The 15,123-nt window shown below is 41.2% G+C and overlaps 1 protein-coding gene across 1 annotated transcript; it reads left to right on the top strand.

Annotated features, from left to right (window-relative positions):
* The first annotated feature begins 1,452 nt into the window (after positions 1 to 1,452).
* On the top strand, positions 1,453 to 14,388 carry LOC109890204 (short-chain dehydrogenase/reductase 3-like). The gene is made up of 6 exons (XM_020482186.2): positions 1,453 to 2,126; positions 6,967 to 7,110; positions 11,162 to 11,281; positions 11,667 to 11,905; positions 12,039 to 12,164; positions 13,906 to 14,388. The coding sequence occupies exons 1-6, from the start codon at positions 1,932 to 1,934 to the stop codon at positions 13,988 to 13,990; spliced, it is 909 nt and encodes a 302-aa protein (XP_020337775.1). The 5' UTR covers positions 1,453 to 1,931; the 3' UTR covers positions 13,991 to 14,388.
* The last annotated feature ends 735 nt before the right edge of the window (positions 14,389 to 15,123 follow it).

The raw sequence follows: 15,123 nt of genomic DNA, 5'->3' as shown, positions 1-15,123 counted from the left end.
TATGCAGGTCCCTAATTCTTACCTTGCCAAGTTTCTGGGACTGACCCAATGCTGTATTGTCACAGAGAGAGATGTGTTTCAAGTGACAGATCACTAGATCAGGGGTCTTTATGTCTAGTCTTCACAGCGCCCCATCTTCTCATGCATTGAAATGAACGTTTATCACATGAAGTAGTGTGTAATTATGTATGCCACCGTTATATACGCCAAAAGCACCCTTTTTTCATGTCAGCTAGATTGACCAACTTTTACATCACATAGTAAAACCTGTGTATTTACATGTAATAGGTAGGCCAATGCAGATAGTAAAACCTGTGTATTTACCTGTAATAGGTAGGCCAATGCAGATGTAGCCAACTGGGTTTGAACTCGGGTCACCTGGTCACCACTGTGTTAGCCCACTGAGCTCAAGTCTAGACATTAGCTCAGGGAGCTCATGCAAGACTTAAGGTCTCAGGCAAGGTTACTCATCATGTGAGGGTGGTTCTCCAAAAAATCTATAGAGTATTCATCACTTGTATTCATCTTATCTGATACATTGTGATTATAGACAAAGAGATAGAAAGATACATGTAGAGAGAGAGCAAGAGAGAGATAGTGTGTGTGCGTGTGCGCGTGTGTGCGTGCGTGCGCGCGTGCGCGTGTAAAAATCTAATAAAAATGTATTGGTCACATGCACCGAATACAACAGGTGTTGACTTTACTGTGAAATGCTTACTTGTGAGCCCATTCACAACAATGCAGAGTTAAAAAGTACGTTAAAAACTTTCTAAATACATTTAAATAATAAGGAAATAGTAACGTAATAAAATAACAACGAGGATATATACAAGGAGTACCAGTACCAAGTCATTGTGCAGGGGTACAAGGTAGTTGAGGTAATTGAGGTAATACAGTATGTAGGTAGAGGTAAAAGTGACTAGGCAATCATGATATATAATAAACAGAGTAGCAGCAGCAGCATCACGCAGCATCTTATGTGAAAGTGTGTGTGTTTTTTTTAAAACGTTGATACTGGTACTGTAGGATACATGTGATGTAACCAAGCCCAACCAGTTTGGGTGAATGTTGTCTCATCAAACTATTCAAAGTAAGCTATCAAAGTATGTTACGGCACTTCTCAAGTGCATGAGAAACTTATCCACCTATTATTTCCCAGAGTGTCACAGCTTGAAGGAGAATTGAGAAACATTGGCACATCTCAAAAACCGTAAAACAGAGCATTTAGCTCACTGTAAACAACTTAGGGAGGAAGACAATTATTGATTTTAAGAGGACTGAAATACTGAAATATGACTTCACGGCATCACAGCAGTTGTGGCAGACGCCTCTCGGAGGTGGGTAGAAATAAAAACCAGTCACAGTCGACACACAGTAAACCAATATATTCCTCACCATTCAACCTGTCAATCAGGATTAATGGTATTTAAAAAAAAACTCCCTTCAGATCGCAGGTCTTTTTTTCAACACTGCGGGGACGGGTAGTCAGAGCGCTATAAAGTAAGCTATCGGAGTCAGAGGCGGTAACGGCCAAGGATAGGAACACAACACACTTGTTGTGTAGACGATTCAGTAGCGCATGCCTTCGAAGACACTCTCGCCTTCTTTAGGATAGTTGAAAAGTAACAGCGGACTACCGGTGTAATATGGTCATTAGTCAAAAATAATAGTTTGCCAATAAACTGAATAATCGATAAACATGCCAGAGCTCCGTATATTGACGCATTTCTGAGCTTTGGACATAATAGCCTAAATGTTATGAAACATTGACTTCAAGTGCTGCAGTTGGCTAGTTTGAGTTTGGTTTTAACCAGATATTTACCTAAAATCCGCTCTGCCAAGGACATCACGATTGGAGGATATCAAACTTATATCAAACTGTTTGTGTTCGAAAAATTCAGAGCATTTAGGTTACTGTAAGAAGAAGGAACATGGATTTTAAGTGTTTGAGCTGTATAGTGTTTTTCCCCATACACATTGTTTACTACATATTGAAAGCAAGTGTCTACTTAATTCTACCAAGTAGACGAAGAACCCTGATCAAGGAGGTGGTCCTGATCACAGGCGGGGGACGAGGTATCGGTCGTCACCTGGCTCAGGAGTTTGCCAAGCAGGGGGCTAAAAAGGTAAATAAAACACATGCATGCGTTTAGTTTTTGCACTTTATTAATTGTATTATGCAACTTGTTGAGCATCAAACGTGATTGGGTTCACTTAACCTTGAGCACTCCTAAAATAGCCTATAGTTTCCCAGACCTGTGCATGTTTTCATATCTTTTGAATTAGTACGCTCATTGATTAGGCTACATGGTTATAACGATAACTGAGTTGATACCCTGTACCCAACCTCTGAACACCTTCTGTGTGATACCTAGTATTTTTTATGCACACTTCTTTCCATAACTATTATTTGTATTGACGTATCCCGTATTCTCCTTAACCAAAAGCACCATAGGTTTGCAGCAGGTAGCCTACATTGCAAGGGCAACGACATTAGTTTGTCCACATGTTCCTCCAATCTATTGTTTCCTCTGTAACATGAATGGAGTAGATCATGCCAATCAGATTGCAGGACAGGGCCCTCAATTTTGGCACAACAGACTATTATTTACAATGACAGCCCTACACTGGCCAAACCCTGACGATGCTGGGCCAATTGTGCAGCGCCCTATGGGACTCCCAATCAAGGCCGGTTGTAATAAAGCCTGGATTTGAACCAGGGTGTCTGTAGTGACACCTCTAAACACAGAGATGCAGTGCCTTAGACCGCTGCGCCACTCAGGAGTAGCTCTGCAGAAGGGCAAAAGTCTCCCTCTGACCATTTGACCGCTGACGTATTATAGTGACTCACGGAATGATTTCTGTTCAGCCAAAGCTCAGAAAAAGGAGTTATGGCTTAACATTGATATTGGATGAGATCAAGCATCATTAATGTCCAGAATAAAGTTTTATTGTTGATGACTGCCAACAGGAGTGACCTTGAACAAGTGATAACATATCACTTCTATGGAATTGGGATGAACTTTTTCAACTTTCTGAAGAAACATGTTTAAAAGCTAATCACCTTATCCTCACAGGAGAAATGTTGTAGTCCTGCTGGGATTATCAGAAAAACACTAACTGTGCCAAGTGCCTACACAAGACATCACATTGCCATAATAAAACACTGATTCAGATGTGTTTTTCAAGCAAACCAGCAAGGCAGAAACTTAACCTTAACCACACTGCTAACCATAATTCCTAACCATAATTTAAGACCAAAAGCACATTCTTGTTTCCATGAATTTTTTAAATATAGCCAATTTTGACTTAGCAGCTGGCCTATCAAAGGAGAAATCGCCCAGTTCTGCCTCCAGGACAAGACACATGACAATAAACGTCAACCTGCTACCTTACACTGAGTTTATTATTGAGGTGAAATTAAGCCCACAGAGGAAAATGGCATGTTTCAGCTGCCTCACCCATCCAAAACATGCATCCGTCAGCCAAAGCTCTTATAAATAACCTGTTCCCACCATCCTCCTTAACAATAAACAGTCACTTATGCTTGAAATGCCCCAGTGACTACATTGACAGTCCCCGCCAGGCCGCCACTACTGGTCGGACTACCCACTATTCCAATCACAATACAAACATTACACAGCTGAGTGCATAGTGAGCCACCATAGTGTTCTGTTAGCTCTGAATTGTAATGGACAGAGTCTCAGACACACAGATGGAGACATAATCATTTCACAATGATTCCATGTGAATGCCACCAACCCACCCCACTTTATTTGTTTCATTATTATTTTTTACAAATGATTAAATAGCTAGTTGTATTTTCACCGATGCAACTTAGAGGAATAATTATAGCTTTATGAATTGTCAGATGGAGCACCACATGTAGCAGCTTTTGCATAGCCTTACATTATGTGTCCAAGCTAAAATATCCCATTTTAACTTTTAAGTGCTTTGGCCTTGCTCTTCATCCTTCCATCAACATCTCCTCAGGGAACAACCCACAAAAAAACTGTGGCTTTTAAAAGCTATAATTTGCAGCTGCACAACAAAGGAAGTCACCATTCTTGTCAGGACCCCATTGTTGGGTATTATCAAGGTGTGAAAGCTTTGAAAACAACACCTGCACTAATGTGCCTCACAATCACTCCCTGCCTAAGATATGCTAAAAAGAAGTAGGACATTCATCACAAATAACCTCTAGGAAAGACTTTACCCCAGTTTGAGGTCCATTGTGATTGGCAGACGGAATTTCTCTATTCTCTCTAGTATCTTTGCTGCTTTCACGGTAGGGAGTGCACTAGCCACAGCATTGATGAAAGAATGATGTGAGGTGAAAAGGAGAGACTGGTGAGAGGGGGATAGAGGGAGGTGAGAGGGGGAGTGAGGCCTTGTGTGTGTGTCGTCAAAAGAGCCGTTACAGAGTGAAGCACTAAAACAATAAACCACAGCAACTTTACAAAAGCTGAGCACCCAAGTTCAGAGAACAGAGAAAGAGGGAGGGGGCCTCTAGCACAACCACAATAAATGTTTCAGAGGTTGAAGCAACATATTCACATATGCTCTCAATGTACCCTATGCAATTCAAGTATATTCCACTGGCATCCCAAACCAGAAATCCAAAATCCCCTTGGTTAAAAATGTCAGCATGTAGAATTTAATAAGGTACTTAGTTGTGCATTTTGTTTTTGCGACTCAATTTGTGGATCATAATATTTTGAACATGTGGAGAAGAAAGTACAATTGAAGATAGTAAGAGATATTGGCATCGTTCTCAGCCCCGGCTACTCATTAGGAGAACTGGGAACATATGCCTCTACCCAGGTTGATAGTGGCTTTACACATTGGCAAACTCTATTGTGTGTGTGTGTGTGTGTGTGTGTGTGGAGGCGGGAAGCACACTGTTCCCAGCTGGGTATTGCCCTGCAACTGACCCTGTTGTCTCCGCACTAATTAGACAGTGGTAGGGCAGGCGACTGCCTCCTGAACTCCCTGTTTCCCCTCCCTGTTAGCCCCTATCCCCTACAACTGGTGTGAAGAAGAGGGTTCCTGCCCATCCTGGAACCCATTTTTTTCCTTGTGAAATATTATTGCGTTCTGTTGTAGGGATGTGGATGACGTCCACCACATCACCAGCTCATCATCGTTGCACCCTGATACACCAACACTTGGCGATTTGCAAGACTTAATGTCTTTGAATAAATCATGTCCTTGAACAGACCATAAATTTTACACAATTGGTGAATGTTGTATAATCTAGTCAGATATGGCACCTCAGACAGAGTAATCACTGGTTTATCAGAGATACTTAGTCACTCGATGTGAGGGAATTTAGAATTAGTTTTCCGTAACACTTAGGCATTCTAAGCTGATAGCTCTAGATTTGGCCAGCCATTGTTTATCCTGAAGCCCCAGTGTGTTGGGACTGGCAGATAAGCATAATGAATTAAATAACAGGAGAGCACAGGGTGAGTGGTGATTTTTAATGAGAAATGTCAGGTTTGTTTGTTAGGATGAAATCCTATTAAAGGCTTTCAGTAATTTACCTAGACCCATCCGTTCACCTCTGCTGACTACTTAAATGGGCTGGCAAACGAAGCAAACAAAAAAGCAATCGAAAGAAACTCAAACAAAGACTCATCCAGTGGAAAGCAAAACATTTTTTACTCTTGGAACTTGATCAAAACTGCATATCACGCAGATTGTGACCCTCCCGTATCTCCCCTAAAGCAAACATTCCGCTTTACAGTTTTAATGCAGTTTTAATGCTCCCATTATGCAAGTAAACATAAGCCCATAGGGACTAGCATCATTAAAACATTGGTGGGATCTGAATACACTGTCACAGACAGCTGCCCTAGATGTAGTGTTGCAGTAAAACAAGACAGATAGCGGCAAAATCTTCGGCAAGCTAGCTGAGCATGTTTAAGATGTTGAGATATACATTTACTATCCTCCTATTCATTTCTAAATAAATGAGTGGCTATAGCCTGGCTGGATGTCACTGTGACCTCTGCTGGTGTTTGTTATCTTCCTTATCTACATGTAGAATTAAGATTTGTTTGTATTCATACAATATTGATATCATATTGTAAGGGTGGATGAAAGGCACACACACACACACACACACACACACACACACACACACACACACACACACACACACACACACACACACACACACACACACACACACACACACACACACACACACAGGATCACTTTCCGGAGGACTTTCTGCAAAAATATTAACCTTGGTCACTGGCAACCAGCCAAGCCCTGCACTGGCCCCATCAGCACTTCACACACAAACTGTTTTCAGACTCCCTGACCAGAAATGACTGGGTTCATCTGCCCAACCGGCCGTGTAATCTCTTTGAGAATGTGTGTTTGAGAGATGAGGAGGGCTCACCCCCTGATTTCATTACCTTTCCCTGACCCCAAAGACTGACGGATCTAATTGCCCAATCGCTGCCCCCCACCTCCATCCTAGCCCATGTTCCCTGCTCAAATGACTGAGCTTAATTTACCCTCTCCAGGCTGATGAAGAGACGTTTCATTCACACTGCAACCCCACCCCCTTAATCTCACTCTGAAACTATTTGTTGCTTCTAAACATGGCCTCTCTGTTCTCTGAATGAAAGGAACATTTCAACCAAATTATCTCATCTCATCCTAGGGCCAAATGCTGCAAACATGAAATGTCTGTACACTTGTTGAGAGCATGTGTCATCGGCATAGTTGTTTGGCTTTGGCTACCCATGAAACGTATTTTAGCCATGTTTTCTCAGGATTTCGACAACAATAAGTGTACAGATAGCTGATTGTTGACTGATTGTTGAAAAGCAAAATATTACTATTCATTCAGCTGAGCTAATTGCTCATATTTTATTCAGAGCATATTACACTATTATGTAATTTTATAACCCTATTTTATAACCCTTGGCTAATGTTTACCCTCTACAGGTGATCCTGTGGGGCCGCACAGAGAAGTGTCTGAAAGAGACATGCGAAGAGATCTCCCAATTTGGAACAGAGTGCCACTACTTCCTGTGCGACGTGGCCAATCGGGAGGAAGTTTACAAGCAGGCCAAGGTGGTCAGGGAGAAGGTATGCTATTTAGATCTATTATAAATCAAATTTTTATCCACACATACAAAATATTGTTTGGAGCCAGTGAAACGCTCGTGGGTCAATGTTTCTCTCACTGCTGTTACTCCTGTCTACAGAACTGGCAGGGATTCATTGTATTTTAATTCCTCTCCCCATCTGACATACAGTACCAGTCAAACGTTTGGACACACACTACTCATTCCAGGGTTTTTCTTTATTTGTACTATTTTCTACATTGTAGAATAATAGTGAAGACATCAGAACTATGAAATAACACATATGGAATCATGTAGTAACGAAAAACGTGCTAAACAAATCAATATATATATTTTATATCATTCAAAGTAGACTTGATGACAGCTTTGCACACTATTGGTGTTCTCTCATGCCTTTCAATTAACAGTTGTGCCATACAGGTTACAAACTAAATGGAAAGAGATTTCTGATGTACCAATTTCATGGCACATGGGAAGAAAAAAAACTACACTTGATTCAACACTTCGAGTTTTTAATGTAAATTATTATATAAAATTCTTGCCACCAATAGAATGCTATATATATGGGGCATACAACATTCTCAGCTCTATAGATTTTGCTGCAAACAGACAGAATCAATAGATCATTTATTCTGGTATTGCCCCTATGTAGCTTGTTTCTGGTCACAGGTTAAGGAATGGTTAAAACATTTGGAAAGCCATAGTCAGTCAATAAATAATACTCATAGGAAAGGTTTTCATTTTTTACTCCTTTTTCTCCCCAATTCCTTGGTATCCAATTGGTAGTTACAGTCTTGTCTCATTGCTGCAACTCCCATACGAACTCGGGAGAGACGAAGGTCAAGAGCCATGCGTCCTCCGAAACACGACCCAACCAAGCCGCACTGCTTCTTGACACAATGTCCGCTTAACCTGGAAGCCAGCCACACCAATGTGTCGGAGGAAACACCGTACACCCGGCAACCATGTCAGCTTGTGTGTGCCTGGCCCGCCACATTAGACAGGTAAAAAAAATTATATAAAACATCACAGCACAATTGAGATATATATCGCACATGGAAACCAAACAAGGGTGGTCTATGGTGATAGGTAGGATTGGCTGAGAGTGGCTGAGGGGTGGGATTAAAGCGCTTATGTTTGGTAATGTATTATTTTTATTCAACTACTTTATATAAAAGTAACATGTATATAAAATGTGTATTCAAAATGTGCATGCAAAATATATATATAAAATGTATGTACAGTTGAAGTCGAAAGATTACATACACCTTAGCCAAATGCATTTAAACTCAGTTTTTCACAATTCCTAACATTTTATCCAAGTAAAAATGCCCTTTCTTAGGTCAGTTAGGATCACCACTTTATTTTAAGAATGTGAAATATCAGAATAATAGTAGAGATAATTATTTATTTCAGCTTTTATTTCTTTCATCACATTCCCAGTGGGTCAGAAGTTTACATACACTCAATTAGTATTTGGTAGCATTGCCTTTAAATTGTTTAACTTGGGTCAAACGTTTCAAGTAGCGTTCCACAAGGCTTCCCACAATAAGTTGGGGGAATTTTTGCCCATTCCTCCTGACAGAGCTGGTGTAACTGTGTGAGGTTTGTAGGCCTCCTTGCTCGCACTCACTTTTTTTCAGTTCTGCCCACAAATTGTCTATAGGATTGAGGTCAGGGCTTTGTGATGGCCACTCCAATTCATTGACTTTGTTGTCCTTAGGCCATTTTGCCACAACTTTGGAAGTATGCTTGGGGTCTTTGTCCATTTTGAAGACGCATTTGCGACCAAGCTTTAACTTCCTGACTGATGTCATGAGATGTTGCCTCAATATATCATCATCATTTTCCTACCTCATGATGTCATCTATTTTGTGAAGTGCACCAGTCCCTCCTGCGGCAAAGCACCCCCACAACATGATGCTGCCACCCCCGTGCTTCACGGTTGGGATGGTGTTCTTCGGCTTGCAATCATTCCCCTTTTTCCTCCAAACATAACGATGGTCATTATGGCCATTTTTGTTTCACCAAACCAGAGGACATTTCTCCAAAAATTACGATCTTTGTCCCCATGTGCAATTGCAATCCGTAGTCTGGCTGTTTTATGGAGGTTTTGAAGCAGTGGCTTATAGATACTTATAGATATACTGTAGATACTTTTGTACCTGTTTCCTCCAGCATCTTCACAAGGTCCTTTGCTGTTGATCTGTGATTGATTTGCACTTTTCACATCAAAGTACATTCGTCTCTAGGAGACCGAGCGGTATGATGGCTGCATGGTCCCATGGTGTTTATACTTAGGTAATATTGTTTGTACAGATGAACGTGGTACATTCAGGCGTTTGGAATTGCTCCCAAGGATGAACCAGACTTGTGGAGGTCTACTATTTTTTGTGGCTGATTTCTATTGATTTTCCCATGATGTCAAGCAAAGAGGCACTGAGTTTGAAGGTAGGCCTTGAAATACATACACAGGTCCACCTCCAATTGACTCAAATGATGTCAATTAGCCTACCAGAAGGTTATAAAGCCATGACATCGATGTCCTAGCTGACTTGCCAAAACTATAGTTTGTTAACAAGAAATTTGTGGAGTGGTTGAAAAATGAGTTTTAATGACTCCAAGCTAAGTGTATGTAAACTTCTGACTTCAACTGTATATGTAGCAGAAAAGCTGTAAAAAAAAACTCTAAAATATTTGTCCTCGGAGGAGGAGTAAATTTTTTTTTTTTAAATAAGGTGTGCCTTGTTAAAAGTTCATTTGTGGAATTTCTTTGCTTAATGCATTTCAGCCAATCAGTTGTGTTGTGACAAGCTAGGGGGGTATACAGAAGATAGCCATATTTGGTAAAAGACGAAGTCCATATTATGGCAAGAACAGCTCAAATAAGCAAAAAAAAACGACAGTCCATCATTACTTTAAGACATTAACGTCAGTCAATCTGAAAAATTTCAACAACTTTGAAAGTTTCTTCAAGTGCAGTCGCCAAAACCATCAAGCGCTATGATGAATCTGGCTCTCATGAGGACCGCCACAGGAAAATAAGATTGCTGCAAAGAAACCACTACTAAAGGACACCAATAAGAAGAAAATATGTGCTTTGGCCAAGAAACACAAGCAATGGACATTAAAAGGTGGAAATATGTCTGATGAGTCCAAATTTGAGATTTTTGGTTCCAACCGCCGTGTCTTTGTGAGACGCAGAGTAGGTGAGCGGATGATCTCCGAATGTGTGGTTCCCACCGTAAAGCATTGAAGAGGTGGTGTGCGGGTGTTTTGCTAGTGACACTGTCTGTGATTTATTTAGAATTCAAGGCACACTTAACCAGCATGGCTACCACAGCATTTTAAACCATACGCCATCCCATCTGGTTTGTGCTTAGTGAGACTATCATTTTGTTTTTTGACAGGACAATGACCCAAATACACCTCGAGGCTGTGTAAGGGCTATTTGACCAAGAAGGAGAGTGAGGGAGTGCTGCATCAGATGACCTGGCCTCCGCAATCACCTGACCTCAACCCAATTGAGATGGTGTGGGATGAGTTGGATCGCAGAGTGAATGAAAAGCAGCCAACAAGTGCTCAGCATATGTGGGATCTCCTTCCAGGCTTTTGGAAAAGCATTCCTCATGAAGCTGATTGAGAGAATGCCAAGCGTGTGCAAAGCTGTAATCAAGGCAAAGGGTGGCTACTTTGAGAATCTCAAATCTAAAATATATTTTGATTTGTTTAGCACTTTTTTGCTTACTAAATGGTTCCATCTGTGTTTTTTCATAGTTTTGATATCTTCACTCTTATTCTACACTGTAGAAAATAGTAGAAATGATGAAAAACCCTTGAGAATGAGTAGGCGTGTCCAAACTTTTGACTGGTACTGTATGATTCACCTCAATTACAATGTCAAGATGTCAATGTCAAGATAAGAATATGACTGTCAGCTCTACCACATAACTTCACATGAAAAGAAAGTAGGGAGAAAAAAGTGGATAAATCCTCTTAATAAAAAAACAGCAGTTTTGTTTCTGACATTTGTTTTGTTATTATTTTTACAGGTGGGAGATGTTACGATCCTGGTGAATAACGCTGCAGTGGTCCATGGGAAAAGTCTGATGGACAGCGACGATGACTGTCTTTTGAAATCTCAACATATCAACACAATGGGACAGTTCTGGGTAAGTGTTGTTGAGGTTTAGGAAGTGAGGTGCGTGCTTCCTTACAGTTAGATCAATCTTATCATTCTCCAAAAGTGCTTTTATTGGCAAATTTCCCTTCGTGTCAGTCTCAGGTTAATTTACAGGAGTGTTGGGGTATTTCCAAATTATAGGCTTACTGCTTCAGCCCCTGGGTAGAACATCAGAGGGCCTCTGAAACCTATAGCAGTCTCTGTTTGAATAGAGATCAAACTTTCAGGTTGCATAAATGCAATCATCAGCTAAAAAAAAATTGAAACTCAATATGTGGTTCCACTTGGGCCTGTTTCCTCTGTGTGTCTCTTTTTCATGTGTATAACTGTACATTTTCCCCAATGTCCCCCCCCCTTTCTTCTCCCTCATCCAGACTACAAAGGCCTTCCTGCCACGGATGCTGGAGCTCAAGCACGGCCACGTCGTCTGTATAAACTCCATCCTGTCCCAGTCGCCCATCCCTGGGGCCATCGACTACTGTACCTCCAAGGCCTCCTCCCTGGCCTTCATGGAGAGCCTGACTCTTGGCCTGCTGGACTGTCCCGGAGTGGGCTGCACCACCGTGCTCCCCTTCCACACCAACACTGAGATGTTCCAGGGCATGAGAGTCAGGTGAGCAAGCCTACGACATGGTTCTTCACAATCTAGTTTAGATTACACCACCACTACTGCTATGCACCATTTTCTACATGCATGTATTGTAGTTACTGTAAAGCTAATCTCTCTGGGTTTTCTGGTCCTGTAGGTTTCCAGCGCTCTTCCCTCCCCTCAAGCCAGAGACAGTTGCTGAAAGGACTGTGGATGCAGTCAGAACTAACACAGCCTACGTTTACATGCCCTGGACCATGCATGCTCTCGTTGTCCTCAAAAGGTAATGTCTCATATCATTTTGGCCTATTTAAAGTACATACAGTTGAAGTCGGAAGTTTACATACACTTAGGTTTGAGTCCTTAAAACTTGTTTTACAACCACTCCCCAAATTTCTTGTTAACAAACTATAGTTTTGGCAAGTTGGTTAGGACATCTACTTTGTGCATGACACAAGTAATTTTTCCAACAATTGTTTACAGACAGATTATTTCACTTATAACTCACTGTATCACAATTCCAGTGGGTCAGATGTTTACATACACTAAGTTGACTGTGCCTTTAAACAGCTTGGACAATTCCAGAAAACGATGTCATGGCTTTAGAAGCTTCTGATAGGCTAATTGACATCATTTGAGTCAATTGGAGGTGTACCTGTGGATATATTTCAAGGCTTACCTTCAAACTCAGTGCCTCTTTGCTTGACATCATGGGAAAATCAAAAGAAATCAGCCAAGACCTCAGAAAAAAAACTCCACAAGTCTGGTTCATCCTTGGGAGCAATTTCCAAACGCCTGAAGGTACCACGTTCATCTGTACAAACAATAGTACACAAGTATAAACACCATGGGACCACGCAGCCGTCATACCGCTCAGGAAGGAGACGCTTTCTGTGTCCTAGAGATTAACGTACTTTGGTGCCAAAAGTGCAAATCAATCCCAGAACAACAGCAAAGGACCTTGTGAAGATGCCAGAGGAAACGGGTACAAAAGTATCTATATCCACAGTAAAACGAGTCCGATATCGACATAACCTGAAAGGCCGCTCAGCAAGGAAGAAGCCACTGCTCCAAAACCGCCATAAAACAGCCAGACTACGGATTGCAACTGCACATGGACAAAGATTGCACTTTTTGGAGAAATGTCCTCTGGTCTATTGAAACAAAAATAGAACTGTTTGGCCATAATGACCATTGTTATGTTTGGATGAAAAAGGGGAAGCTTGCAAGCTGAAGAACACCATCCCAACCGTGAAGCACGGGGGTGGCAGCATCATGTTGTGGGGGTGCTTTGCCGCAGGAGGGGCTGGTGCACTTCACAAAATAGATGGCATCATGAGGTATCATCATGAATTATGATGATATATTGAGGCAACATCTCAAGCCATCAGTCAGGAAGTTAAAGCTCGTTCGCAAATGGGTCTTCCAAATGGACAATGACCCCAAGCATAATTCCAAAGTTGTGGCAAAATGGCCTAAGGACAACAAAGTCAAGGTATTGGAGTGGCCATCACAAAACCCTGAACTCAATCCTATAGAAAATGTGTGGGCAGAACTGGAAAAAAAAGCAAGTGCGAGCAAGGAGGCCTACAAACCTGACTCAGTTACACCAGCTCTGTCAGGAGGAATGGGCAAAAAATCACCCATCTTGTTCTGGGAAGCTTGTGGAAGGCTACCTGAAACGTTTGACCCAAGTTAAACAATTTAAAGGCAATGGTACCAAATACTAATTGAGTGTATGTAAACTTCTGACCCACTGGGAATGTGATGAAATGAAAGCTGAAATAAATCATTCTGTCTACTATTATTCTGACATTTCACATTATTAAAATAAAGTGGTGATCCTATCTGACCCGAAGACAGGGAATTTTTTACTAGGGTTAAATGTCAGGAATCATGAAAAACTGAGTTTAAATGTATTTGGCTAAGGTGTATGTAAACTTCCTACTTCAACTGTACATGTCTTTCACTCATATGTAACCTCATATGTAACCTCCTATCTCTTTACTGTCTCTACACCCTAGCTTCATGCCACAAGCTGCTCTTGAAGAGATCCACAAGTTCTCTGGAAGCTATACCTGCATGAATACATTCAAGGGGAGGACATAAAAACAAATGATCCTGAATGTCAATACATATCAGAGGAACCTCACTAAGTCTGGAGGATGTTGAAGGGAAGTATCCATGGGCTACAGGACATTGGGAAACAATGGATGCCCTTTGAAAGTATGCAGGAAGGTGTCTTGGAGACTTTAGCGTACTGTATATGGTTGCTCCGACGGGGTAGATTTCACTTTCACGCTGCTGGAACTTATCCTGGTCTCTTTCTTGATCTCCTGTGTGTAGTTGGACGGACTAAATACCATTCACACATTGAGCAGAAGCCATGCAAAACTAGTCTGGATAAACAGCAGTTTTTTTTCAAGTCTGTTTTTTATTATCCTTTGTTTTCTACCAATCATGTGTCTTTGAATGGAATCACATTAATAAATTGATGTTACAGACAACCAAAGTGTCTCTTTGTTCACATAGACTGGTGAATGTCTAGTGAGTCGTCAACACAGCAGAGCTAACCAGATGAAATGATAGAGAATGATAACACAGTTATGCCAAACAACAAATAAGCAACATTCTTTGGAAGGCAAAACAGAGCCGTACACTGTTAACTTATACATTGTAAAGTAGGTTAGGCCTGGAATCCAATCCAAAACAATGCTATAGTGCGCTTGACATTTTAAATTGCTTTTAAGAGCTGCATTGTCGACTTGCCACTCGGATTGAATCACGGCTCAAGTTGTTACATGCTGGAAAAAGGTTATTCATGAAACCATTAGATGTTTTATTGAGTAATCTAAAACATGATTCAAAAGGCCTTGCAACATGTATTCCTGAGATCATCAAAGATAACCTGTCCAAATTACAGTATATGTGGTGTGGGGAATACCTGATTTAGAAGAATGACTTTAATGATTAATGAATGGGCCTTGCTTCTGACTTTCACATACTGTATCATAGCATCAGAGGAAGAATGTACAGTTAGATTTCCACTCCTTGCTATGAGAGATAAACTTCACCCACTTAATGAAGTGATCTATAGTGTACAGACCTAGAGACCCAGAGCTGTGTTGTTGTGACATACCCTATGTCTGAGCACAAGTCAAGGCAAGCACACACTCACAGCCCCGGGCCAGCCAATAAGAGATGACTGTAAAAACGGGAATAGTGTCTGCCCTTTGGCTGCC

This window comes from Oncorhynchus kisutch, linkage group LG5, assembly GCF_002021735.2.
Source record: "Oncorhynchus kisutch isolate 150728-3 linkage group LG5, Okis_V2, whole genome shotgun sequence".
NCBI classification, from domain to species: Eukaryota; Metazoa; Chordata; class Actinopteri; order Salmoniformes; family Salmonidae; genus Oncorhynchus; species Oncorhynchus kisutch.
This window is presented reverse-complemented; position numbering and strand designations above follow the sequence as displayed.

What these genes read in the sequence shown, in the direction of transcription:
- LOC109890204 (XM_020482186.2), top strand. Translation starts at nt 1,932, where the DNA reads ATGGATTTTAAGTGTTTGAGCTGTATAGTGTTTTTCCCCATACACATT. An exon ending in TTCCAGGGCATGAGAGTCAG is followed by an intron (nt 11,906 to 12,038) that starts GTGAGCAAGCCT and finishes CTGGTCCTGTAG; the next exon opens with GTTTCCAGCGCTCTTCCCTC. An exon ending in GCTCTCGTTGTCCTCAAAAG is followed by an intron (nt 12,165 to 13,905) that starts GTAATGTCTCAT and finishes TCTACACCCTAG; the next exon opens with CTTCATGCCACAAGCTGCTC.